General features: G+C 42.7%; 1 protein-coding gene and 1 long non-coding RNA gene across 5 annotated transcripts; both read left to right on the top strand.

Annotated features, from left to right (window-relative positions):
- Positions 1 to 1429: 1429 nt before the first annotated feature.
- LOC131951982 (uncharacterized) lies at positions 1430 to 20051 on the top strand. 3 transcript variants are annotated; one of them, XR_009388467.1, is made up of 3 exons: positions 1430 to 1587; positions 1745 to 1851; positions 19917 to 20051. It is a non-coding gene; the product is annotated as an uncharacterized LOC131951982 (long non-coding RNA). The 3 variants fall into 3 exon arrangements; XR_009388469.1 differs by having other exon boundaries at positions 1760 to 1851; XR_009388468.1 differs by having other exon boundaries at positions 1774 to 1851.
- A 187-nt stretch (positions 20052 to 20238) lies between these two features.
- LOC131951767 (serine/threonine-protein kinase mos) lies at positions 20239 to 26294 on the top strand. 2 transcript variants are annotated; one of them, XM_059314164.1, is made up of 6 exons: positions 20239 to 20739; positions 22030 to 22164; positions 22509 to 22654; positions 22776 to 22943; positions 23942 to 24040; positions 25231 to 26294. In XM_059314164.1, the coding sequence occupies exons 1-6, from the start codon at positions 20370 to 20372 to the stop codon at positions 25480 to 25482; spliced, it is 1170 nt and encodes a 389-aa protein (XP_059170147.1). In that variant the 5' UTR covers positions 20239 to 20369; the 3' UTR covers positions 25483 to 26294. The 2 variants fall into 2 exon arrangements, with proteins under 2 accessions (XP_059170147.1, XP_059170154.1); XM_059314171.1 differs by having other exon boundaries at positions 22036 to 22164.
- Positions 26295 to 26772: the final 478 nt, after the last annotated feature.

Genomic DNA, 26772 nt, shown 5'->3' on the forward strand with positions numbered 1-26772 from the left:
GCGGTGTTCACTCTAAATGTTTATATTCGTTGAGCCGGGATTGGTGACGGCTATTAGGGGCAGATAATTTAGTTTGAAACGATTTTAAACTAAGAGGAGGCTGCTTTCACGTGGGGGTGGGGGAGGGGGGGAAAGGGGGGGGGGGGGTTAGTGTTTTAAAGCAAATATTTTCAGTGGCAGCATTGGTACTGTCGAATTCACAAATTATGAATTACTGAAAAGTAGAAAAAACAACAACTAAATAGCGGCGTATGATACACCGCGGGTCGGCTCGTTATTAATATTACAAAACATCTACGAGTGCGTGCAGAAAAAAAAATCCTATTAAATACAAAAATTAATGTTTAATACTTTCCAGTTTGTTTGGTTAAGGTAAAAAACATTGAAATAAACCAAGCGCTTTATTTGTAGGGTCTAATTTATACACTTTATTTCAGTCATTCAAAATATACTTATTTGTTCAACACTACTTTTAATATTTAGGCCTGGTAAGAAATATCACCGAAAATATCAAATTCCTATGTTAAAAATTTAGGTGGACGTCATAAATGGATGCTCTCGTGGCTGGCATTTTTTGTGCAAGACGTCGAACATTCAACTCAGTGTAATAAGGGGTGCATGAATGACAGCTGCACATCACTTAAATGACAGCGACACATCACTTAAGACTTAAATGACAAGGCAAGGAACTAAAGCACATGCTTCCCCCCCCCCCTCCCCCGGATTGGTATATACTTGAGATTAGTAGCGAATGTCGTGGTTGTATTTAATTGTCAAATGTTAGTAAATGTGGGATGGTGACTACTTTAACGTCACGATATGGTGACCACTGTGTCTTCACGTGGTGACCACTGTGTCTTCACGTGGTGACCACTATGTCCACATAAGGTGACCACTATGTCCACATAAGGTGACCATCATGTCCTCATAAGGTGACCACTATGTCCTCTAGATATGATGACCACTATGTCATTATCACACAAGTAAAGAAAGAAGAAAAATATTCTTTAATGTCCTTATCTTAAAATATATTTTTTAAACTACTAATTTAATATCTGGTTAGGTAAAAATTGAGATATTTTTTACTTGTCTTTGAAGAAGCAACTAATCTGCATAACTTGAAAGACATTGGTCAAAACTGATTCAAATTCACAGAAAAAACTATGGTGGCCCAATAAACGCTTTTAGAAATTAAAAAAAAAATGTTGGTCGCAAAAAATATTTGTAAAAATTGTTACCGTGCTTTAATTACTTTTAATTTTTTAATGTATATTTACTTTGAATTTTAAGGGCATTAAAAACGTGTTTTTCCAACATGACAAGTGCATGCTCCAGTTGTATCGATTGGCTAGTTGTAAGTGGTCGCCTGATTGGTTAGTTATCTTTCTGATGAATGTAAGTGGTGGCTGAGTTGTTGACTACACACGATGTGAAATATGAGTGCGTGTTGTGGAGTTTGTTGTGTGCTCTAGTGAGATGAGGTCAAGTCACTCGAAATGGTACACTGAGACCAACCTCGAGACGTGTGAGTTTCCAAGCGGACACACTAGGGACAGTTTTAACGGCTTTATAAACTATTGTTGAAAGGTGAATTATTAGATTGATAGATTTCAGAGTAATTCAGAGTTAGATCTATAAGTTCAACTTGTCTTGATATTTTAGCTTTGTGGCGATATGTTTGTGTATGTTTTTGTGTGTGTGGCTATTTTTCTAGTCAAAATTATTTTTGAAACTCATTAAAAAGTTAATCGGATTAAAGACTGGCTTCTATAGTGTACAGGAAAAACAGTTTGGACGCCGTGAATTAGCACGACTTACAAAGTGGAGAGGACAAGATAGATCTAACACTTGGTGAGTTCCCTCATTTGGCTTTAGTTCCGTGACCCAGATGTTTTAACTATCTGAAAGTTCCCCGCTTGTGTTCCAGGGCCTCTAATATCCCAGATGTTTTAACTATCTGAAAGTTCCCTGCTTGTGTTCCAGGGCCTCTAATATCCCAGATGTTTTAACTATCTGAAAGTTCCCTGCTTGTGTTCCAGGGCCTCTAATATCCCAGATGTTTTAACTATCTGAAAGTTCCCTGCTTGTGTTCCAGGGCCTCTAGTATCCCAGATGTTTTAACTATCTGAAAGTTCCCTGCTTGTGTTCCAGGGCTTCTAATATCCCAGATGTTTTAACTATCTGAAAGTTCCCTGCTTGTGTTCCAGGGCTTCTAATATCCCAGATGTTTTAACTATCTGAAAGTTCCTTGCTTGTGTTCCAGGGCCTCTAATATCCCAGATGTTTTAACTATCTGAAAGTTCCTTGCTTGTGTTCCAGGGCCTCTAATATCCCAGATGTTTTAACTATCTGAAAGTTCCCTGCTTGTGTTCCAGGGCCTCTAGTATTTCAGATGTTTTAACTATCTGAAAGTTCCCTGCTTGTGTTCCAGGGCCTCTAATATCCCAGAAGTTCCCTGCTTGTGTTCCAGGGCTTCTAATATCCCAGATGTTTTAACTATCTGAAAGTTCCCTGCTTGTGTTCCAGGGCCTCTAATATCCCAGATGTTTTAACTATCTGAAAGTTCCCTGCTTGTGTTCCAGGGCTTCTAATATCCCAATTGTTTTAACTATCTGAAAGTTCCCTGCTTGTGTTCCAGGGCCTCTAATATCCCAGAAGTTCCCTGCTTGTGTTCCAGGGCCTCTAATATCCCAGAATTTCCCGGCTTGTGTTCCAGGGCTTCTAATATCCCAGATGTTTTAACTATCTGAAAGTTCCCTGCTTGTGTTCCAGGGCCTCTAATATCCCAGATGTTTTAACTATCTGAAAGTTCCCTGCTTGTGTTCCAGGGCCTCTAATATCCCAGATGTTTTAACTATCTGAAAGTTCCCTGCTTGTGTTCCAGGGCCTCTAATATCCCAGAAGTTCCCTGCTTGTGTTCCAGGGCTTCTAATATCCCAGATGTTTTAACTATCTGAAAGTTCCCTGCTTGTGTTCCAGGGCCTCTAATATCCCAGATGTTTTAACTATCTGAAAGTTCCCTGCTTGTGTTCCAGGGCTTCTAATATCCCAGATGTTTTAACTATCTGAAAGTTCCCTGCTTGTGTTCCAGGGCCTCTAATATCCCAGATGTTTTAACTATCTGAAAGTTCCCTGCTTGTGTTCCAGGGCCTCTAATATCCCAGATGTTTTAACTATCTGAAAGTTCCCTGCTTGTGTTCCAGGGCCTCTAATATCCCAGATGTTTTAACTATCTGAAAGTTCCCTGCTTGTGTTCCAGGGCCTCTAATATCCCAGATGTTTTAACTATCTGAAAGTTCCCTGCTTGTGTTCCAGGGCTTCTAATATCCCAGATGTTTTAACTATCTGAAAGTTCCCTGCTTGTGTTCCAGGGCCTCTAATATCCCAGATGTTTTAACTATCTGAAAGTTCCCTGCTTGTGTTCCAGGGCTTCTAATATCCCAGATGTTTTAACTATCTGAAAGTTCCCTGCTTGTGTTCCAGGGCCTCTAATATCCCAGAAGTTCCCTGCTTGTGTTCCAGGGCCTCTAATATCCCAGAATTTCCCTGCTTGTGTTCCAGGGCTTCTAATATCCCAGATGTTTTAACTATCTGAAAGTTCCCTGCTTGTGTTCCAGGGCCTCTAATATCCCAGATGTTTTAACTATCTGAAAGTTCCCCGCTTGTGTTCCAGGGCCTCTAATATCCCAGATGTTTTAACTATCTGAAAGTTCCCTGCTTGTGTTCCAGGGCCTCTAATATCCCAGAAGTTCCCTGCTTGTGTTCCAGGGCTTCTAATATCCCAGATGTTTTAACTATCTGAAAGTTCCCTGCTTGTGTTCCAGGGCCTCTAATATCCCAGATGTTTTAACTATCTGAAAGTTCCCTTCTTGTGTTCCAGGGCCTCTAATATCCCAGATGTTTTAACTATCTGAAAGTTCCCTGCTTGTGTTCCAGGGATTCTAATATCCCAGATGTTTTAACTATCTGAAAGTTCCCTGCTTGTGTTCCAGGGCCTCTAATATCCCAGATGTTTTAACTATCTGAAAGTTCCCTGCTTGTGTTCCAGGGCTTCTAATATCCCAGATGTTTTAACTATCTGAAAGTTCCCTGCTTGTGTTCCAGGGCCTCTAATATCCCAGATGTTTTAACTATCTGAAAGTTCCCTGCTTGTGTTCCAGGGCCTCTAATATCCCAGATGTTTTAACTATCTGAAAGTTCCCTGCTTGTGTTCCAGGGCCTCTAATATCCCAGATGTTTTAACTATCTGAAAGTTCCCTGCTTGTGTTCCAGGGCCTCTAATATCCCAGATGTTTTAACTATCTGAAAGTTCCCTGCTTGTGTTCCAGGGCCTCTAATATCCCAGATGTTTTAACTATCTGAAAGTTCCCTGCTTGTGTTCCAGGGCCTCTAATATCCCAGATGTTTTAACTATCTGAAAGTTCCCTGCTTGTGTTCCAGGGCCTCTAATATCCCAGATGTTTTAACTATCTGAAAGTTCCCTGCTTGTGTTCCAGGGCCTCTAATATCCCAGATGTTTTAACTATCTGAAAGTTCCCTGCTTGTGTTCCAGGGCCTCTAATATCCCAGATGTTTTAACTATCTGAAAGTTCCCTGCTTGTGTTCCAGGGCTTCTAATATCCCAGATGTTTTAACTATCTGAAAGTTCCCTGCTTGTGTTCCAGGGCCTCTAATATCCCAGATGTTTTAACTATCTGAAAGTTCCCTGCTTGTGTTCCAGGGCTTCTAATATCCCAGATGTTTTAACTATCTGAAAGTTCCCTGCTTGTGTTCCAGGGCCTCTAATATCCCAGATGTTTTAACTATCTGAAAGTTCCCTGCTTGTGTTCCAGGGCCTCTAATATCCCAGATGTTTTAACTATCTGAAAGTTCCCTGCTTGTGTTCCAGGGCCTCTAATATCCCAGATGTTTTAACTATCTGAAAGTTCCCTGCTTGTGTTCCAGGGCTTCTAATATCCCAGATGTTTTAACTATCTGAAAGTTCCCTGCTTGTGTTCCAGGGCCTCTAATATCCCAGATGTTTTAACTATCTGAAAGTTCCCTGCTTGTGTTCCAGGACCTCTAATATCCCAGCTGTTTTAACTATCTGAAAGTTCCCTGCTTGTGTTCCAGGGCCTCTAATATCCCAGATGTTTTAACTATCTGAAAGTTCCCTGCTTGTGTTACAGGGCCTCTAATATCCCAGATGTTTTAACTATCTGAAAGTTCCCTGCTTGTGTTCCAGGGCCTCTAATATCCCAGATGTTTTAACTATCTGAAAGTTCCCTGCTTGTGTTCCAGGGCTTCTAATATCCCAGATGTTTTAACTATCTGAAAGTTCCCTGCTTGTGTTCCAGGGCCTCTAATATCCCAGATGTTTTAACTATCTGAAAGTTCCCTGCTTGTGTTCCAGGGCCTCTAATATCCCAGATGTTTTAACTATCTGAAAGTTCCCTGCTTGTGTTCCAGGGCCTCTAATATCCCAGATGTTTTAACTATCTGAAAGTTCCCTGCTTGTGTTCCAGGGCCTCTAATATCCCAGATGTTTTAACTATCTGAAAGTTCCCTGCTTGTGTTCCAGGGCCTCTAATATCCCAGAAGTTCCCTGCTTGTGTTCCAGGGCCTCTAATATCCCAGATGTTTTAACTATCTGAAAGTTCCCTGCTTGTGTTCCAGGGCCTCTAATATCCCAGAAGTTCCCTGCTTGTGTTCCAGGGCCTCTAATATCCCAGAAGTTCCCTGCTTGTGTTCCAGGGCTTCTAATATCCCAGATGTTTTAACTATCTGAAAGTTCCCTGCTTGTGTTCCAGGGCTTCTAATATCCCAGATGTTTTAACTATCTGAAAGTTCCCTGCTTGTGTTCCAGGGCCTCTAATATCCCAGATGTTTTAACTATCTGAAAGTTCCCTGCTTGTGTTCCAGGGCCTCTAATATCCCAGAAGTTCCCTGCTTGTGTTCCAGAGCTTCTAATATCCCAGATGTTTTAACTATCTGAAAGTTCCCTGCTTGTGTTCCAGGGCCTCTAATATCCAAGATGTTTTAACTATCTGAAAGTTCCCTGCTTGTGTTCCAGGGCTTCTAATATCCCAGATGTTTTAACTATCTGAAAGTTCCCTGCTTGTGTTCCAGGGCCTCTAATATCCCAGAAGTTCCCTGCTTGTGTTCCAGGGCCTCTAATATCCCAAAAGTTCCCTGCTTGTGTTCCAGGGCCTCTAATATCCCAAAAGTTCCCTGCTTGTGTTCCAGGGCCTCTAATATCCCAGATGTTTTAACTATCTGAAAGTTCCCTGCTTGTGTTCCAGGACCTCTAATATCCCAGATGTTTTAACTATCTGAAAGCTCCCTGCTTGTGTTCCAGGGCCTCTAATATCCCAGATGTTTTAACTATCTGAAAGTTCCCTGCTTGTGTTCCAGGGCCTCTAATATCCCAGAAGTTCCCTGCTTGTGTTCCAGGGCCTCTAATATCCCAGAAGTTCCCTGCTTGTGTTCCAGGGCTTCTAATATCCCAGATGTTTTAACTATCTGAAAGTTCCCTGCTTGTGTTCCAGGGCCTCTAATATCCCAGATGTTTTAACTATCTGAAAGTTCCCTGCTTGTGTTCCAGGGCCTCTAATATCCCAGATGTTTTAACTATCTGAAAGTTCCCTGCTTGTGTTCCAGGGCCTCTAATATCCCAGAAGTTCCCTGCTTGTGTTCCAGGGCTTCTAATATCCCAGATGTTTTAACTATCTGAAAGTTCCCTGCTTGTGTTCCAGGGCCTCTAATATCCCAGATGTTTTAACTATCTGAAAGTTCCCTGCTTGTGTTCCAGGGCATCTAATATCCCAGATGTTTTAACTATCTGAAAGTTCCCTGCTTGTGTTCCAGGGCCTCAAATATCCCAGATGTTTTAACTATCTGAAAGTTCCCTGCTTGTGTTCCAGGGCCTCTAATATCCCAGATGTTTTAACTATCTGAAAGTTCCCTGCTTGTATTCCAGGGCCTCTAATATCCCAGATGTTTTAACTATCTGAAAGTTCCCTGCTTGTGTTCCAGGGCCTCTAATATCCCAGATGTTTTAACTATCTGAAAGTTCCCTGCTTGTGTTCCAGGGCTTCTAATATCCCAGATGTTTTAACTATCTGAAAGTTCCCTGCTTGTGTTCCAGGGCCTCTAATATCCCAGATGTTTTAACTATCTGAAAGTTCCCTGCTTGTGTTCCAGGGCTTCTAATATCCCAGATGTTTTAACTATCTGAAAGTTCCCTGCTTGTGTTCCAGGGCCTCTAATATCCCAGAAGTTCCCTGCTTGTGTTCCAGGGCCTCTAATATCCCAGAATTTCCCTGCTTGTGTTCCAGGGCTTCTAATATCCCAGATGTTTTAACTATCTGAAAGTTCCCTGCTTGTGTTCCAGGGCCTCTAATATCCCAGATGTTTTAACTATCTGAAAGTTCCCCGCTTGTGTTCCAGGGCCTCTAATATCCCAGATGTTTTAACTATCTGAAAGTTCCCTGCTTGTGTTCCAGGGCCTCTAATATCCCAGAAGTGCCCTGCTTGTGTTCCAGGGCTTCTAATATCCCAGATGTTTTAACTATCTGAAAGTTCCCTGCTTGTGTTCCAGGGCCTCTAATATCCCAGATGTTTTAACTATCTGAAAGTTCCCTTCTTGTGTTCCAGGGCCTCTAATATCCCAGATGTTTTAACTATCTGAAAGTTCCCTGCTTGTGTTCCAGGGATTCTAATATCCCAGATGTTTTAACTATCTGAAAGTTCCCTGCTTGTGTTCCAGGGCCTCTAATATCCCAGATGTTTTAACTATCTGAAAGTTCCCTGCTTGTGTTCCAGGGCTTCTAATATCCCAGATGTTTTAACTATCTGAAAGTTCCCTGCTTGTGTTCCAGGGCCTCTAATATCCCAGATGTTTTAACTATCTGAAAGTTCCCTGCTTGTGTTCCAGGGCCTCTAATATCCCAGATGTTTTAACTATCTGAAAGTTCCCTGCTTGTGTTCCAGGGCCTCTAATATCCCAGATGTTTTAACTATCTGAAAGTTCCCTGCTTGTGTTCCAGGGCTTCTAATATCCCAGATGTTTTAACTATCTGAAAGTTCCCTGCTTGTGTTCCAGGGCCTCTAATATCCCAGATGTTTTAACTATCTGAAAGTTCCCTGCTTGTGTTCCAGGACCTCTAATATCCCAGATGTTTTAACTATCTGAAAGTTCCCTGCTTGTGTTCCAGGGCTTCTAATATCCCAGATGTTTTAACTATCTGAAAGTTCCCTGCTTGTGTTCCAGGGCCTCTAATATCCCAGATGTTTTAACTATCTGAAAGTTCACTGCTTGTGTTCCAGGGCCTCTAATATCCCAGATGTTTTAACTATCTGAAAGTTCCCTGCTTGTGTTCCAGGGCCTCTAATATCCCAGATGTTTTAACTATCTGAAAGTTCCCTGCTTGTGTTCCAGGGCCTCTAATATCCCAGATGTTTTAACTATCTGAAAGTTCCCTGCTTGTGTTCCAGGGCTTCTAATATCCCAGATGTTTTAACTATCTGAAAGTTCCCTGCTTGTGTTCCAGGGCCTCTAATATCCCAGATGTTTTAACTATCTGAAAGTTCCCTGCTTGTGTTCCAGGGCCTCTAATATCCCAGATGTTTTAACTATCTGAAAGTTCCCTGCTTGTGTTCCAGGGCCTCTAATATCCCAGATGTTTTAAATATCGGAAAGTTCCCTGCTTGTGTTCCAGGGCCTCTAATATCCCAGATGTTTTAACTATCTGAAAGTTCCCTGCTTGTGTTCCAGGGCCTCTAATATCCCAGATGTTTTAACTATCTGAAAGTTCCCTGCTTGTGTTCCAGGGCCTCTAATATCCCAGATGTTTTAACTATCTGAAAGTTCCCTGCTTGTGTTCCAGGGCCTCTAATATCCCAGATGTTTTAACTATCTGAAAGTTCCCTGCTTGTGTTCCAGGGCTTCTAATATCCCAGATGTTTTAACTATCTGAAAGTTCCCTGCTTGTGTTCCAGGGCTTCTAATATCCCAGATGTTTTAACTATCTGAAAGTTCCCTGCTTGTGTTCCAGGGCCTCTAATATCCCAGATGTTTTAACTATCTGAAAGTTCCCTGCTTGTGTTCCAGGGCCTCTAATATCCCAGATGTTTTAACTATCTGAAAGTTCCCTGCTTGTGTTCCAGTGCCTCTAATATCCCAGATGTTTTAACTATCTGAAAGTTCCCTGCTTGTGTTCCAGGGCCTCTAATATCCCAGATGTTTTAACTATCTGAAAGTTCCCTGCTTGTGTTCCAGGGCATCTAATATCCCAGAAGTTCCCTGCTTGTGTTCCAGGGCCTCTAATATCCCAGATGTTTTAACTATCTGAAAGTTCCCTGCTTGTGTTCCACTGCCTCTAATATCCCAGATGTTTAACTATCTGAAAGTTCCCTGCTTGTGTTCCAGGGCCTCTAATATCCCAGATGTTTTAACTATCTGAAAGTTCCCTGCTTGTGTTCCAGGGCCTCTAATATCCCAGATGTTTTAACTATCTGAAAGTTCCCTGCTTGTGTTCCAGGGCCTCTAATATCCCAGAAGTTCCCTGCTTGTGTTCCAGGGCCTCTAATATCCCAGATGTTTTAACTATCTGAAAGTTCCCTGCTTGTGTTCCAGGGCCTCTAATATCCCAGAAGTTCCCTGCTTGTGTCCCAGGGCCTCTAATATCCCAGAAGTTCCCTGCTTGTGTTCCAGGGCTTCTAATATCCCAGATGTTTTAACTATCTGAAAGTTCCCTGCTTGTGTTCCAGGGCTTCTAATATCCCAGATGTTTTAACTATCTGAAAGTTCCCTGCTTGTGTTCCAGGGCCTCTAATATCCCAGATGTTTTAACTATCTGAAAGTTCCCTGCTTGTGTTCCAGGGCCTCTAATATCCCAGAAGTTCCCTGCTTGTGTTCCAGGGCTTCTAATATCCCAGATGTTTTAACTATCTGAAAGTTCCCTGCTTGTGTTCCAGGGCCTCTAATATCCCAGATGTTTTAACTATCTGAAAGTTCCCTGCTTGTGTTCCAGGGCTTCTAATATCCCAGATGTTTTAACTATCTGAAAGTTCCCTGCTTGTGTTCCAGGGCCTCTAATATCCCAGAAGTTCCCTGCTTGTGTTCCAGGGCCTCTAATATCCCAAAAGTTCCCTGCTTGTGTTCCAGGGCCTCTAATATCCCAAAAGTTCCCTGCTTGTGTTCCAGGGCCTCTAATATCCCAGATGTTTTAACTATCTGAAAGTTCCCTGCTTGTGTTCCAGGGCCTCTAATATCCCAGATGTTTTAACTATCTGAAAGTTCCCTGCTTGTGTTCCAGGGACTCTAATATCCCAGAAGTTCCCTGCTTGTGTTCCAGGGCCTCTAATATCCCAGAAGTTCCCTGCTTGTGTTCCAGGGCTTCTAATATCCCAGATGTTTTAACTATCTGAAAGTTCCCTGCTTGTGTTCCAGGGCCTCTAATATCCCAGATGTTTTAACTATCTGAAAGTTCCCTGCTTGTGTTCCAGGGCCTCTAATATCCCAGATGTTTTAACTATCTGAAAGTTCCCTGCTTGTGTTCCAGGGTCTCTAATATCCCAGAAGTTCCCTGCTTGTGTTCCAGGGCTTCTAATATCCCAGATGTTTTAACTATCTGAAAGTTCCCTGCTTGTGTTCCAGGGCCTCTAATATCCCAGATGTTTTAACTATCTGAAAGTTCCCTGCTTGTGTTCCAGGGCATCTAATATCCCAGATGTTTTAACTATCTGAAAGTTCCCTGCTTGTGTTCCAGGGCCTCTAATATCCCAGATGTTTTAACTATCTGAAAGTTCCCTGCTTGTGTTCCAGGGCCTCTAATATCCCAGATGTTTTAACTATCTGAAAGTTCCCTGCTTGTGTTCCAGGGCCTCTAATATCCCAGATGTTTTAACTATCTGAAAGTTCCCTGCTTGTGTTCCAGGGCCTCTAATATCCCAGATGTTTTCACTATCTGAAAGTTCCCTGCTTGTGTTCCAGGGCTTCTAATATCCCAGATGTTTTAACTATCTGAAAGTTCCCTGCTTGTGTTCCAGGGCCTCTAATATCCCAGAAGTGCCCTGCTTGTGTTCCAGGGCTTCTAATATCCCAGATGTTTTAACTATCTGAAAGTTCCCTGCTTGTGTTCCAGGGCCTCTAATATCCCAGATGTTTTAACTATCTGAAAGTTCCCTTCTTGTGTTCCAGGGCCTCTAATATCCCAGATGTTTTAACTATCTGAAAGTTCCCTGCTTGTGTTCCAGGGATTCTAATATCCCAGATGTTTTAACTATCTGAAAGTTCCCTGCTTGTGTTCCAGGGCCTCTAATATCCCAGATGTTTTAACTATCTGAAAGTTCCCTGCTTGTGTTCCAGGGCTTCTAATATCCCAGATGTTTTAACTATCTGAAAGTTCCCTGCTTGTGTTCCAGGGCCTCTAATATCCCAGATGTTTTAACTATCTGAAAGTTCCCTGCTTGTGTTCCAGGGCCTCTAATATCCCAGATGTTTTAACTATCTGAAAGTTCCCTGCTTGTGTTCCAGGGCCTCTAATATCCCAGATGTTTTAACTATCTGAAAGTTCCCTGCTTGTGTTCCAGGGCTTCTAATATCCCAGATGTTTTAACTATCTGAAAGTTCCCTGCTTGTGTTCCAGGGCCTCTAATATCCCAGATGTTTTAACTATCTGAAAGTTCCCTGCTTGTGTTCCAGGACCTCTAATATCCCAGATGTTTTAACTATCTGAAAGTTCCCTGCTTGTGTTCCAGGGCTTCTAATATCCCAGATGTTTTAACTATCTGAAAGTTCCCTGCTTGTGTTCCAGGGCCTCTAATATCCCAGATGTTTTAACTATCTGAAAGTTCCCTGCTTGTGTTCCAGGGCCTCTAATATCCCAGATGTTTTAACTATCTGAAAGTTCCCTGCTTGTGTTCCAGGGCCTCTAATATCCCAGATGTTTTAACTATCTGAAAGTTCCCTGCTTGTGTTCCAGGGCCTCTAATATCCCAGATGTTTTAACTATCTGAAAGTTCCCTGCTTGTGTTCCAGGGCTTCTAATATCCCAGATGTTTTAACTATCTGAAAGTTCCCTGCTTGTGTTCCAGGGCCTCTAATATCCCAGATGTTTTAACTATCTGAAAGTTCCCTGCTTGTGTTCCAGGGCCTCTAATATCCCAGATGTTTTAACTATCTGAAAGTTCCCTGCTTGTGTTCCAGGGCCTCTAATATCCCAGATGTTTTAAATATCGGAAAGTTCCCTGCTTGTGTTCCAGGGCCTCTAATATCCCAGATGTTTTAACTATCTGAAAGTTCCCTGCTTGTGTTCCAGGGCCTCTAATATCCCAGATGTTTTAACTATCTGAAAGTTCCCTGCTTGTGTTCCAGGGCCTCTAATATCCCAGATGTTTTAACTATCTGAAAGTTCCCTGCTTGTGTTCCAGGGCCTCTAATATCCCAGATGTTTTAACTATCTGAAAGTTCCCTGCTTGTGTTCCAGGGCTTCTAATATCCCAGATGTTTTAACTATCTGAAAGTTCCCTGCTTGTGTTCCAGGGCTTCTAATATCCCAGATGTTTTAACTATCTGAAAGTTCCCTGCTTGTGTTCCAGGGCCTCTAATATCCCAGATGTTTTAACTATCTGAAAGTTCCCTGCTTGTGTTCCAGGGCCTCTAATATCCCAGATGTTTTAACTATCTGAAAGTTCCCTGCTTGTGTTCCAGTGCCTCTAATATCCCAGATGTTTTAACTATCTGAAAGTTCCCTGCTTGTGTTCCAGGGCCTCTAATATCCCAGATGTTTTAACTATCTGAAAGTTCCCTGCTTGTGTTCCAGGGCATCTAATATCCCAGAAGTTCCCTGCTTGTGTTCCAGGGCCTCTAATATCCCAGATGTTTTAACTATCTGAAAGTTCCCTGCTTGTGTTCCACTGCCTCTAATATCCCAGATGTTTAACTATCTGAAAGTTCCCTGCTTGTGTTCCAGGGCCTCTAATATCCCAGATGTTTTAACTATCTGAAAGTTCCCTGCTTGTGTTCCAGGGCCTCTAATATCCCAGATGTTTTAACTATCTGAAAGTTCCCTGCTTGTGTTCCAGGGCCTCTAATATCCCAGAAGTTCCCTGCTTGTGTTCCAGGGCCTCTAATATCCCAGATGTTTTAACTATCTGAAAGTTCCCTGCTTGTGTTCCAGGGCCTCTAATATCCCAGAAGTTCCCTGCTTGTGTCCCAGGGCCTCTAATATCCCAGAAGTTCCCTGCTTGTGTTCCAGGGCTTCTAATATCCCAGATGTTTTAACTATCTGAAAGTTCCCTGCTTGTGTTCCAGGGCTTCTAATATCCCAGATGTTTTAACTATCTGAAAGTTCCCTGCTTGTGTTCCAGGGCCTCTAATATCCCAGATGTTTTAACTATCTGAAAGTTCCCTGCTTGTGTTCCAGGGCCTCTAATATCCCAGAAGTTCCCTGCTTGTGTTCCAGGGCTTCTAATATCCCAGATGTTTTAACTATCTGAAAGTTCCCTGCTTGTGTTCCAGGGCCTCTAATATCCCAGATGTTTTAACTATCTGAAAGTTCCCTGCTTGTGTTCCAGGGCTTCTAATATCCCAGATGTTTTAACTATCTGAAAGTTCCCTGCTTGTGTTCCAGGGCCTCTAATATCCCAGAAGTTCCCTGCTTGTGTTCCAGGGCCTCTAATATCCCAAAAGTTCCCTGCTTGTGTTCCAGGGCCTCTAATATCCCAAAAGTTCCCTGCTTGTGTTCCAGGGCCTCTAATATCCCAGATGTTTTAACTATCTGAAAGTTCCCTGCTTGTGTTCCAGGGCCTCTAATATCCCAGATGTTTTAACTATCTGAAAGTTCCCTGCTTGTGTTCCAGGGACTCTAATATCCCAGAAGTTCCCTGCTTGTGTTCCAGGGCCTCTAATATCCCAGAAGTTCCCTGCTTGTGTTCCAGGGCTTCTAATATCCCAGATGTTTTAACTATCTGAAAGTTCCCTGCTTGTGTTCCAGGGCCTCTAATATCCCAGATGTTTTAACTATCTGAAAGTTCCCTGCTTGTGTTCCAGGGCCTCTAATATCCCAGATGTTTTAACTATCTGAAAGTTCCCTGCTTGTGTTCCAGGGTCTCTAATATCCCAGAAGTTCCCTGCTTGTGTTCCAGGGCTTCTAATATCCCAGATGTTTTAACTATCTGAAAGTTCCCTGCTTGTGTTCCAGGGCCTCTAATATCCCAGATGTTTTAACTATCTGAAAGTTCCCTGCTTGTGTTCCAGGGCATCTAATATCCCAGATGTTTTAACTATCTGAAAGTTCCCTGCTTGTGTTCCAGGGCCTCTAATATCCCAGATGTTTTAACTATCTGAAAGTTCCCTGCTTGTGTTCCAGGGCCTCTAATATCCCAGATGTTTTAACTATCTGAAAGTTCCCTGCTTGTGTTCCAGGGCCTCTAATATCCCAGATGTTTTAACTATCTGAAAGTTCCCTGCTTGTGTTCCAGGGCCTCTAATATCCCAGATGTTTTCACTATCTGAAAGTTCCCTGCTTGTGTTCCAGGGCTTCTAATATCCCAGATGTTTTAACTATCTGAAAGTTCCCTGCTTGTGTTCCAGGGCCTCTAATATCCCAGATGTTTTAACTATCTGAAAGTTCCCTGCTTGTGTTCCAGGGCTTCTAATATCCCAGATGTTTTAACTATCTGAAAGTTCCCTGCTTGTGTTCCAGGGCCTCTAATATCCCAGAAGTTCCCTGCTTGTGTTCCAGGGCCTCTAATATCCCAGAAGTTCCCTGCTTGTGTTCCAGGGCTTCTAATATCCCAGATGTTTTAACTATCTGAAAGTTCCCTGCTTGTGTTCCAGGGCCTCTAATATCCCAGATGTTTTAACTATCTGAAAGTTCCCTGCTTGTGTTCCAGGGCCTCTAATATCCCAGATGTTTTAACTATCTGAAAGTTCCCTGCTTGTGTTCCAGGGCATCTAATATCCCAGAAGTTCCCTGCTTGTGTTCCAGGGCCTCTAATATCCCAGATGTTTTAACTATCTGAAAGTTCCCTGCTTGTGTTCCAGGGCCTCTAATATCCCAGATGTTTAACTATCTGAAAGTTCCCTGCTTGTGTTCCAGGGCCTCTAATATCCCAGATGTTTTAACTATCTGAAAGTTCCCTGCTTGTGTTCCAGGGCCTCTAATATCCCAGATGTTTTAACTATCTGAAAGTTCCCTGCTTGTGTTCCAGGGCATCTAATATCCCAGAAGTTCCCTGCTTGTGTTCCAGGGCCTCTAATATCCCAGATGTTTTAACTATCTGAAAGTTCCCTGCTTGTGTTCCAGGGCCTCTAATATCCCAGAAGTTCCCTGCTTGTGTTCCAGGGCCTCTAATATCCCAGAAGTTCCCTGCTTGTGTTCCAGGGCTTCTAATATCCCAGATGTTTTAACTATCTGAAAGTTCCCTGCTTGTGTTCCAGGGCTTCTAATATCCCAGATGTTTTAACTATCTGAAAGTTCCCTGCTTGTGTTCCAGGGCCTCTAATATCCCAGATGTTTTAACTATCTGAAAGTTCCCTGCTTGTGTTCCAGGGCCTCTAATATCCCAGAAGTTCCCTGCTTGTGTTCCAGGGCTTCTAATATCCCAGATGTTTTAACTATCTGAAAGTTCCCTGCTTGTGTTCCAGGGCCTCTAATATCCCAGATGTTTTAACTATCTGAAAGTTCCCTGCTTGTGTTCCAGGGCTTCTAATATCCCAGATGTTTTAACTATCTGAAAGTTCCCTGCTTGTGTTCCAGGGCCTCTAATATCCCAGAAGTTCCCTGCTTGTGTTCCAGGGCCTCTAATATCCCAAAAGTTCCCTGCTTGTGTTCCAGGGCCTCTAATATCCCAAAAGTTCCCTGCTTGTGTTCCAGGGCCTCTAATATCCCAGATGTTTTAACTATCTGAAAGTTCCCTGCTTGTGTTCCAGGGCCTCTAATATCCCAGATGTTTTAACTATCTGAAAGTTCCCTGCTTGTGTTCCAGGGCCTCTAATATCCCAGAAGTTCCCTGCTTGTGTTCCAGGGCCTCTAATATCCCAGAAGTTCCCTGCTTGTGTTCCAGGGCTTCTAATATCCCAGATGTTTTAACTATCTGAAAGTTCCCTGCTTGTGTTCCAGGGCCTCTAATATCCCAGATGTTTTAACTATCTGAAAGTTCCCTGCTTGTGTTCCAGGGCCTCTAATATCCCAGATGTTTTAACTATCTGAAAGTTCCCTGCTTGTGTTCCAGGGCCTCTAATATCCCAGAAGTTCCCTGCTTGTGTTCCAGGGCTTCTAATATCCCAGATGTTTTAACTATCTGAAAGTTCCCTGCTTGTGTTCCAGGGCCTCTAATATCCCAGATGTTTTAACTATCTGAAAGTTCCCTGCTTGTGTTCCAGGGCATCTAATATCCCAGATGTTTTAACTATCTGAAAGTTCCCTGCTTGTGTTCCAGGGCCTCTAATATCCCAGATGTTTTAACTATCTGAAAGTTCCCTGCTTGTGTTCCAGGGCCTCTAATATCCCAGATGTTTTAACTATCTGAAAGTTCCCTGCTTGTGTTCCAGGGCCTCTAATATCCCAGATGTTTTAACTATCTGAAAGTTCCCTGCTTGTGTTCCAGGGCCTCTAATATCCCAGATGTTTTCACTATCTGAAAGTTCCCTGCTTGTGTTCCAGGGCTTCTAATATCCCAGATGTTTTAACTATCTGAAAGTTCCCTGCTTGTGTTCCAGGGCCTCTAATATCCCAGATGTTTTAACTATCTGAAAGTTCCCTGCTTGTGTTCCAGGGCTTCTAATATCCCAGATGTTTTAACTATCTGAAAGTTCCCTGCTTGTGTTCCAGGGCCTCTAATATCCCAGAAGTTCCCTGCTTGTGTTCCAGGGCCTCTAATATCCCAGAATTTCCCTGCTTGTGTTCCAGGGCTTCTAATATCCCAGATGTTTTAACTATCTGAAAGTTCCCTGCTTGTGTTCCAGGGCCTCTAATATCCCAGATGTTTTAACTATCTGAAAGTTCCCCGCTTGTGTTCCAGGGCGTCTAATATCCCAGATGTTTTAACTATCTGAAAGTTCCCTGCTTGTGTTCCAGGGCCTCTAATATCCCAGAAGTTCCCTGCTTGTGTTCCAGGGCTTCTAATATCCCAGATGTTTTAACTATCTGAAAGTTCCCTGCTTGTGTTCCAGGGCCTCTAATATCCCAGATGTTTTAACTATCTGAAAGTTCCCTTCTTGTGTTCCAGGGCCTCTAATATCCCAGATGTTTTAACTATCTGAAAGTTCCCTGCTTGTGTTCCAGGGATTCTAATATCCCAGATGTTTTAACTATCTGAAAGTTCCCTGCTTGTGTTCCAGGGCCTCTAATATCCCAGATGTTTTAACTATCTGAAAGTTCCCTGCTTGTGTTCCAGGGCTTCTAATATCCCAGATGTTTTAACTATCTGAAAGTTCCCTGCTTGTGTTCCAGGGCCTCTAATATCCCAGATGTTTTAACTATCTGAAAGTTCCCTGCTTGTGTTCCAGGGCCTCTAATATCCCAGATGTTTTAACTATCTGAAAGTTCCCTGCTTGTGTTCCAGGGCCTCTAATATCCCAGATGTTTTAACTATCTGAAAGTTCCCTGCTTGTGTTCCAGGGCCTCTAATATCCCAGATGTTTTAACTATCTGAAAGTTCCCTGCTTGTGTTCCAGGGCCTCTAATATCCCAGATGTTTTAACTATCTGAAAGTTCCCTGCTTGTGTTCCAGGGCCTCTAATATCCCAGATGTTTTAACTATCTGAAAGTTCCCTGCTTGTGTTCCAGGGCCTCTAATATCCCAGATGTTTTAACTATCTGAAAGTTCCCTGCTTGTGTTCCAGGGCCTCTAATATCCCAGATGTTTTAACTATCTGAAAGTTCCCTGCTTGTGTTCCAGGGCCTCTAATATCCCAGATGTTTTAACTATCTGAAAGTTCCCTGCTTTTGTTCCAGGGCTTCTAATATCCCAGATGTTTTAACTATCTGAAAGTTCCCTGCTTGTGTTCCAGGGCCTCTAATATCCCAGATGTTTTAACTATCTGAAAGTTCCCTGCTTGTGTTCCAGGGCTTCTAATATCCCAGATGTTTTAACTATCTGAAAGTTCCCTGCTTGTGTTCCAGGGCCTCTAATATCCCAGATGTTTTAACTATCTGAAAGTTCCCTGCTTGTGTTCCAGGGCCTCTAATATCCCAGATGTTTTAACTATCTGAAAGTTCCCTGCTTGTGTTCCAGGGCCTCTAATATCCCAGATGTTTTAACTATCTGAAAGTTCCCTGCTTGTGTTCCAGGGCCTCTAATATCCCAGAAGTTCCCTGCTTGTGTTCCAGGGCCTCTATTATCCCAGAAGTTCCCTGCTTGTGTTCCAGGGCATCTAATATCCCAGATGTTTTAACTATCTGAAAGTTCCCTGCTTGTGTTCCAGGGCCTCTAATATCCCAGATGTTTTAACTATCTGAAAGTTCCCTGCTTGTGTTCCAGGGCCTCTAATATCCCAGACGTTTTAACTATCTGAAAGTTCCCTGCTTGTGTTCCAGGGCCTCTAATATCCCAGAAGTTCCCTGCTTGTGTTCCAGGGCCTCTATTATCCCAGAAGTTCCCTGCTTGTGTTCCAGGGCATCTAATATCCCAGATGTTTTAACTATCTGAAAGTTCCCTGCTTGTGTTCCAGGGCCTCTAATATCCCAGATGTTTTAACTATCTGAAAGTTCCCTGCTTGTGTTCCAGGGCCTCTAATATCCCAGACGTTTTAACTATCTGAAAGTTCCCTGCTTGTGTTCCAGGGCCTCTAATATCCCAGAAGTTCCCTGCTTGTGTTCCAGGGCCTCTATTATCCCAGAAGTTCCCTGCTTGTGTTCCAGGGCATCTAATATCCCAGATGTTTTAACTATCTGAAAGTTCCCTGCTTGTGTTCCAGGGCCTCTAATATCCCAGATGTTTTAACTATCTGAAAGTTCCCTGCTTGTGTTCCAGGGCCTCTAATATCCCAGACGTTTTAACTATCTGAAAGTTCCCTGCTTGTGTTCCAGGGCCTCTAATATCCCAGAAGTTCCCTGCTTGTGTTCCAGGGCCTCTATTATCCCAGAAGTTCCCTGCTTGTGTTCCAGGGCATCTAATATCCCAGATGTTTTAACTATCTGAAAGTTCCCTGCTTGTGTTCCAGGGCCTCTAATATCCCAGATGTTTTAACTATCTGAAAGTTCCCTGCTTGTGTTCCAGGGCCTCTAATATCCCAGACGTTTTAACTATCTGAAAGTTCCCTGCTTGTGTTCCAGGGCATCTAATATCCCAGAAGTTCCCTGCTTGTGTTCCAGGGCCTCTAATATCCCAGATGTTTTAACTATCTGAAAGTTCCCTGCTTGTGTTCCAGGGCCTCTAATATCCCAGATGTTTTAACTATCTGAAAGTTCCCTGCTTGTGTTCCAGGGCCTCTAATATCCCAGATGTTTTAACTATCTGAAAGTTCCCTGCTTGTGTTCCAGGGCATCTAATATCCCAGATGTTTTAACTATCTGAAAGTTCCCTGCTTGTGTTCCAGGGCCTCTAATATCCCAGATGTTTTAACTATCTGAAAGTTCCCTGCTTGTGTTCCAGGGCCTCTAATATCCCAGATGTTTTAACTATCTGAAAGTTCCCTGCTTGTGTTCCAGGGCCTCTAATATCCCAGATGTTTTAACTATCTGAAAGTTCCCTGCTTGTGTTCCAGGGCCTCTAATATCCCAGATGTTTTAACTATCTGAAAGTTCCCTGCTTGTGTTCCAGGGCCTCTAATATCCCAGATGTTTTAACTATCTGAAAGTTCCCTGCTTGTGTTCCAGGGCTTCTAATATCCCAGATGTTTTAACTATCTGAAAGTTCCCTGCTTGTGTTCCAGGGCCTCTAATATCCCAGAAGTTTTAACTATCTGAAAGTTCCTTGTGTTCCAGGGCCTCAAGTTCCCCAGATGTTCCCTGCTGAACATGAACATCTTCTCCAGCCCCGAGCCAGACCTGTTGCGTCATGTTCTAACTAGGAAAGTGCTAGTCTCAGACCTGCAGGATCAACCACAGGCAAATGACAACCACGGCCACCATGACAACCATGACAACCACGCCCACCATGACAACCACGCCCACCATGACAACCACGCCCACCATGACAACCACGCCCACCATGACAACCACGCCCACCATGACAACCACGCCCACCATGACAACCACGCCCACCATGACAACCACGCCCCCCATGACAAGCACGCCCCCCATGACAAGCACGCCCCCCATGACAAGCACGCCCCCCATGACAACCACGCCCACCATGACAACCACGCCCACCATGACAACATCCATCCTAACAACCATACCATCCACCATTACTCCTTGCATCAATCCAATGACAACATGAATGAAATGCGAGGACACCATCATGAAAAGCCCCACCCACCCCTGACCTTGCCACTATCCCCGTGGGGCTGTCACATCAACATTTCCCCTCCCACCCCGGACAACTGGCACTACCGGAGCTCGTCAGACGGCAGCGACACGCCCAACTTCCTGCCACATCGTCGCGCCAGTTCCTCCCTTTCACCCTTAACCGGTAAGATGACGTCACACCGTCCGTCCATGCCAATGCTGTCTGCTGACGTCACCCGTCTGACGTCACGCAGGTCCAGCGGAAGTACTGGCCCCGCTCAAACTTCCAACCTTCGACGGTGTGACGTCATTTTTGGCCGAGTCATTGGCAAAGGTGCTTTCGGCAAAGTTCATGCAGGTATCGAATACATTTCAAATTGAAATTCACATTTTGGTGTGTGGCTACGATTGTAGGAAAAAAAGTCACAGGAAAAAAAGTCACAGGAAAAAAAGTCACAGGAAAAAAAGTCACAAATATATATTTGCATGCAATTTGTTAATACTTTTATGAATTATATATTATATATTCAGAGAGTGCAAATTAACTAAGGATTAATTAATGTAATGTAATGTGTATAGGTTGTATACGCATGGTAATTTTTATAATTCATCCTAAAATATTAAGTATGAAGTTTGTAGATTGTAATTATGCTAAACATAATATTAATAGCATTTAGTAGAATGTTCCAACGTCCTCGGTTTTCATCGTGTTCTTTTAAAATACTAACATTAAATTACCGTGAAAAGGTAAATTCATCTGACTTGCTGCCCTCAACTCATCGCAACAATAGTTATGATTAGTTCAATCACCTTTACTGCCCACATTTATCACGCTCATTACATAACAAAGCACGGGATCAAAACAGCAAGCCGACAAGGTTCAATGGCTGTCATTGACACACAACGTCAACATCACACAATATGTTCGGACAAGGCCGACTGAGGAGAGGCTGACCAGAGAATAGCCTACTACAAAACATAAGCAAAACACAATGCTGTGCCTAAATTTCTTTTATACTTAATTTTCTACCGCGTATTTAACTAGGCACGTAACAATTTGAGATTATCTTAGAGTATTTTTACTTACAAATGTTATAAACCATATAATGCTTTTAACATCTATAAATAATATATGCTATATAAAAATACAACCCACAACAATAAACAAACAAAATGTTATTATTTTCAACAAATAAATCAAAATATTTCAGAAAAGATTTTTGTGACTTTTTTTCTGTGACTTTTTTTCCTAGCAAAAACTGTGACTTTTTTTCTGTGTTTTTTTTTCCTGTGACTTTTTTTCCGTTTACCGTGGCTACAGCAGTTTTAGGGAAATTTAATGAAGGCTTTAGGTTTAGGGGACGTGTAATGCAGGCTTTAGTTTTAGGGAAGTGTAATGAAGGCTTTAGTTTTAGGGGACGTGTAATGCAGGCTTTAGTTTTAGGGGACGTGTAATGCAGGCTTTAGTTTTAGGGAAGTGTAATGAAGGCTTTAGTTTTAGGGAAATGTAATGCAGGCTTTAGTTTTAGGCTTTAAGTAAAAATAAAAGTAGTTTTTTTTGTCCTTGGGATATTTCAGTTATTTATTTTTGGTTCTGTCTGTCATCTGTCATAACTGTGCTGGTCAGCTGTCACTTGTGTTAAATGAGTTTCAGGTTTGATGCACGGCCGACCAGTGGCTATAAAGGTCGTCCAGAAGAGACGTGGGTCAGGCATACACCGGGAGATCCTGCAGGCAGAGCGTCTGGCATTTTCCTTGAATCTCCAGCACCCGCACCTCATTGGTCAGTGTCCGGTTGTTTAAACACATTGGTCAGTGTCCAGTTGTTTAAACACATTGGTCAGTGTCCAGTTGTGTAAACACATTGGTCAGTGTCCAGTTGTGTAAACACATTGGTCAGTGTCCAGTTGTGTAAACACATTGGTCAGTGTCCAGTTGTGTAAACACATTGGTCAGTGTCCAGTTATTTAAACACTTTGGTCAGTGTCCAGTTGTTTAAACACATTGGTCTGTCAAATTTTTCGTTAGATTACATTTAAAAATTGGATCAAAATAAATTAGGTAGAGCGAGAAAAAACTTGGACCAGAATAAACTTTGACAATAAATTGTCCAACTCTTAATGCCAGAGATCGTGGCTGTAAACATGTGTGAAGGGCTGAGGGGGGATGCTCTGATTGTCATGGAACTGGTCAGCCCCAGGACGCTTCAGTCTGTACTTGATGACCCTACTCGCACCATATCATTTCCAGAAAGACTCCGGTTTGCCACTGAGGTGAGTTTATAAAACATCGAAATCAATTAGTTAAATACAATACATCATCTTGGGGTAGATATGAATGTCAATATTGTTTCAATATGGGTATAATTTAATACAAGTCATGATTCCTTCATAGATGACCTCAGCTTTAGTTTATCTACATGACCTTGACCTTGTACACCTGGACGTGAAACCAAGGAATGTTTTGATGACGTCAGACGAGAAGTGCAAGCTGGCAGACTTTGGCAGCTTGACCTTGACCTCTGTTAGTGCACCCATGGAAGAAACGGAGTTCACTCAATTGCTAGGTACGTAGGGCGACTAGCAGCAGCTAGGTACGTAGGGCGACTAGCAGCAGCTAGGTACGTAGGGCGACTACAGCTAGGTACGTAGGGCGACTAGCAGCAGCTAGGTACGTAGGGCGACTAGCAGCAGCTAGGTACGTAGGGCGACTAGCAGCAGCTAGGTACGTAGGGCGACTAGCAGCAGCTAGGTACGTAGGGCGACTAGCAGCAGCTAAGTAAGTAGGGCGACTAGCAGCAGCTAGGTACGTAGGGCGACTAGCAGCAGCTAGGTACGTAGGGCGACTACAGCTAGGTACGTAGGGCGACTACAGCTAGGTACGTAGGGCGACTAAAGCTAGGTACGTAGGGCGACTAGCAGCAGCTAGGTACGTAGGGCGACTAGCAGCAGCTAGGTACGTAGGGCGACTAGCAGCAGCTAGGTACGTAGGGCGACTACAGCTAGGTACGTAGGGCGACTAGCAGCAGCTAGGTACGTAGGGCGACTAAAGCTAGGTACGTAGGGCGACTAAAGCTAGGTACGTAGGGCGACTAGCAGCAGCTAGGTACGTAGGGCGACTAGCAGCAGCTAGGTACGTAGGGCGACTGCAGCAGCTAGGTACGTAGGGCGACTAGCAGCAGCTAGGTACGTAGGGCGACTAGCAGCAGCTAGGTACGTAGGGCGACTAGCAGCAGCTAGGTACGTAGGGCGACTAGCAGCAGCTAGGTACGTAGGGCGACTAGCAGCAGCTAGGTACGTAGGGCGACTAGCAGCAGCTAGGTACGTAGGGCGACTAGCAGCAGCTAGGTACGTAGGGCGGCTACCAACAGCGTTTAGTCAAGAACACTTAGTCAAGTATTTCACTTCCAACTTTTCTTATATCATTAATTCATTTTGTGGTGCTAACAATGTTACTTTAAAAAAATGTTCTAGTTACACATGTTGTTAAAATAAGTTAACAACATTGATTGTACAGTTGAGCATTAGCTGTCCCATGATTTGATACCTCCCTTGACCCACCTAGGCACCCTGCCCTACAGAGCTCCTGAACTCATGAAAGGATTTTTCCCATCCAACAAGGCGGACATCTATTCCCTGGGCATCAGTCTCTGGCAGCTGGTTAGTTCCTGCTTTACCTCTCTGCTTAACCTGTTTACCTCCCTGCTTAACCTGTTTACCTCCCTGCTTAACCTGTTTACCTCCCTGCTTAACCTGTTTACCTCCCTGCTTAACCTGTTTACCTCTCTGCTTTACCTGTTTACCTCCCTGCTTAACCTGTTAACCTCCCTGCTTAACCTGTTTACCTCCCTGCTTAACCTGTTTACCTCCCTGCTTAACCTGTTTACCTCTCTGCTTTACCTGTTTACCGCAGGGTATTACCTGATGGCCACATATGCGGCCCACACTATTTTTAGAAATATTTTTATTAATTTGTTAAGAATTGTAAAATTTTGTATGTTTATTGTTGTGGGTTGTATTTTTTGATAGCATAAATTATTTATAGACGTTAAAAGCATTATGATTTATAACAATTGTAAGTAAAAATACTTAATATAATTAACACAACAATCTCAACTTTTGTTGCGTATTTAGTTAAATACGCGGTAGAAAAGTTAATTATAAAAGAAATTTAGGCACATCTTGCCGTAGGCTATTCTCTGGTCGGCCTCTCCTTAGTAGGCATTGTCCGAACATATTTTGTGTTGTTGACGTTATGCGTCAATGACAGCCTTTGAACCTTGTCGGCTTTCTGTTTTGATCCTAAGTTTTGTTATGTAATGAGCGTGATAAATGTGGGCAGTAAAGGTGGTTGAACTAAACATAACTATTGTTGCCATGAGTTGAGGGCAGCAAGTCAGATGAACTTACCATTTCACTGTAATTTAATATTGGTATTTAAAAAACAAACACGATGAAAAACGTGGACTTCGGAGCATTCTATTAAATGCTACTAATCTTAAGTTTAAAATAATTACAATCTACATACTTCATAATAAATATTTTTAGATGAATTATAAAAATTCCTATGCGTATACAACCTAAACACATTACATTACATTTAATTAATCCTAAGTTAATTTGCACTCTCTAAATATTTAATACATACAAGTATTAACAAATATCATGCAAATATATATTTGTGACTTTTTTTCCTGTGACTTTTTTTCCTGTGACTTTTTTTCCTGTGACTTTTTTTTCCTGTGTTTTTTTTCCTGTGACTTTTTTTCCTACAATCACTAGACCTATGCCTATCTGATCAGGTTATAAATTGTGAATGCTTGAATCAAGAATGATACTGTTGTTTGCAGGCAACAAGAGAGACCCCCCATATAGGGGCCAACCCCCACTGGCTGATTTACCAAGTGACTAAAGTCAACAAGAGGCCAGACTACCATGACACAGGAAGTGACTCGAATGAACTCAAGTACTGTGACCTTTACACTGCATGCTGGGATGCTGAGCCCAGTACTAGGCCCAGTGCTGAAGATGTGAGGGTTTCTCTCGACAACCTGCTCCATCTATCATGGCAAGTCTGTATGTCTAATGGCAGGACAGACTAGTCTAATGGCAGGACGGACTAGTCTAATGGCAGGACGGACTAGTCTAATGGCAGGACGGACTAGTCTAATGGCAGGACGGACTAGTCTAATGGCAGGACGGACTAGTCTAATGGCAGGACGGACTAGTCTAATGGCAGGACGGACTAGTCTAATGGCAGGACGGACTAGTCTAATGGCAGGACGGACTAGAAGATGAAAGACCACCGGTACAAGATGTCATTCAGTAACATGTCATTCAGTAACCAACTGTACCTTCCTCTACTGGACAGATTACATGACAGTTTGACATGGCCAGTTCTTGTCTGTCATCTTGTAAGATTGAATGCCACTAGTGCTGTTGTAGGACTGGACAAGTGTGCACTCAATTCTTCCATCTACGTTATGTGCACTCAATTCTTCCATCTACGTTATGTGCACTCAATTCTTCCATCTACGTTATGTGCACTCAATTCTTCCATCTACGTTATGTGCACTCAATTCTTCCATCTACGTTATGTGCACTCAATTCTTCCATCTACGTTATGTGCACTCAATTCTTCCATCTACGTTATGTGCACTCAATTCTTCCATCTACGTTATGTGCACTCAATTCTTCCATCTACGTTATGTGCACTCAATTCTTCCATCTACGTTATGTGCACTCAATTCTTCCATCTACGTTATGTGCACTCAATTCTTCCATCTACGTTATGTGCACTCAATTCTTCCATCTACGTTATGTGCACTCAATTCTTCCATCTACATGTTAATTTTGACATTCAATTGTCTTGCTTATTCTATTCATTTAATAAAGAAATTGTTTCTGTAAAATTTTAATCTTTTCCTCAGTTTTGTGTAAGTGGCTGGTATAGCCCTACCTACTTTCCTCAGATTTTTGTTATGTCGCCTCAGTGACAAAATATTGTGGGATCTGTTTCCTCAATATTGGAAAGGGGTCATCTAGTTATGACAGGGGTCATCTAGTTATGACAGGGGTCATCTAGTTATGACCTCCAAAAAAATTTATTACAGCCCCCCCCCCCCCCCCCCCTCCAAAACCTTGTTTACAGCAGCAGTTGCTGGAGATGAGTTTAATTCATTCTGTCAAATTGCTCGTACATCAAATGTTGAGTTTAATTCATTCTGTCAAATTGCTCGTACATAAAATGATGAGTTTAATTCATTCTGTCAAATTGCTCGTACATAAAATGATGAGTTTAATTCATTCTGTCAAATTGCTCGTACATAAAATGAGTTTAATTCATTCTGTCAAATTGCTCGTACATAAAATGTTGAGTTTAATTCATTCTG

This window comes from Physella acuta, unplaced genomic scaffold (genome assembly GCF_028476545.2).
Source record: "Physella acuta isolate Inbredline_101_S28 unplaced genomic scaffold, ASM2847654v3 ptg000067l, whole genome shotgun sequence".
Taxonomy (NCBI): domain Eukaryota; kingdom Metazoa; phylum Mollusca; class Gastropoda; family Physidae; genus Physella; species Physella acuta.

What these genes read in the sequence shown, in the direction of transcription:
- LOC131951767 (XM_059314164.1), top strand. Translation starts at nt 20,370, where the DNA reads ATGAATGAAATGCGAGGACACCATCATGAAAAGCCCCACCCACCCCTG. An exon ending in TTTCGGCAAAGTTCATGCAG is followed by an intron (nt 20,740 to 22,029) that starts GTATCGAATACA and finishes GTGTTAAATGAG; the next exon opens with TTTCAGGTTTGATGCACGGC. An exon ending in CCAGCACCCGCACCTCATTG is followed by an intron (nt 22,165 to 22,508) that starts GTCAGTGTCCGG and finishes TCTTAATGCCAG; the next exon opens with AGATCGTGGCTGTAAACATG.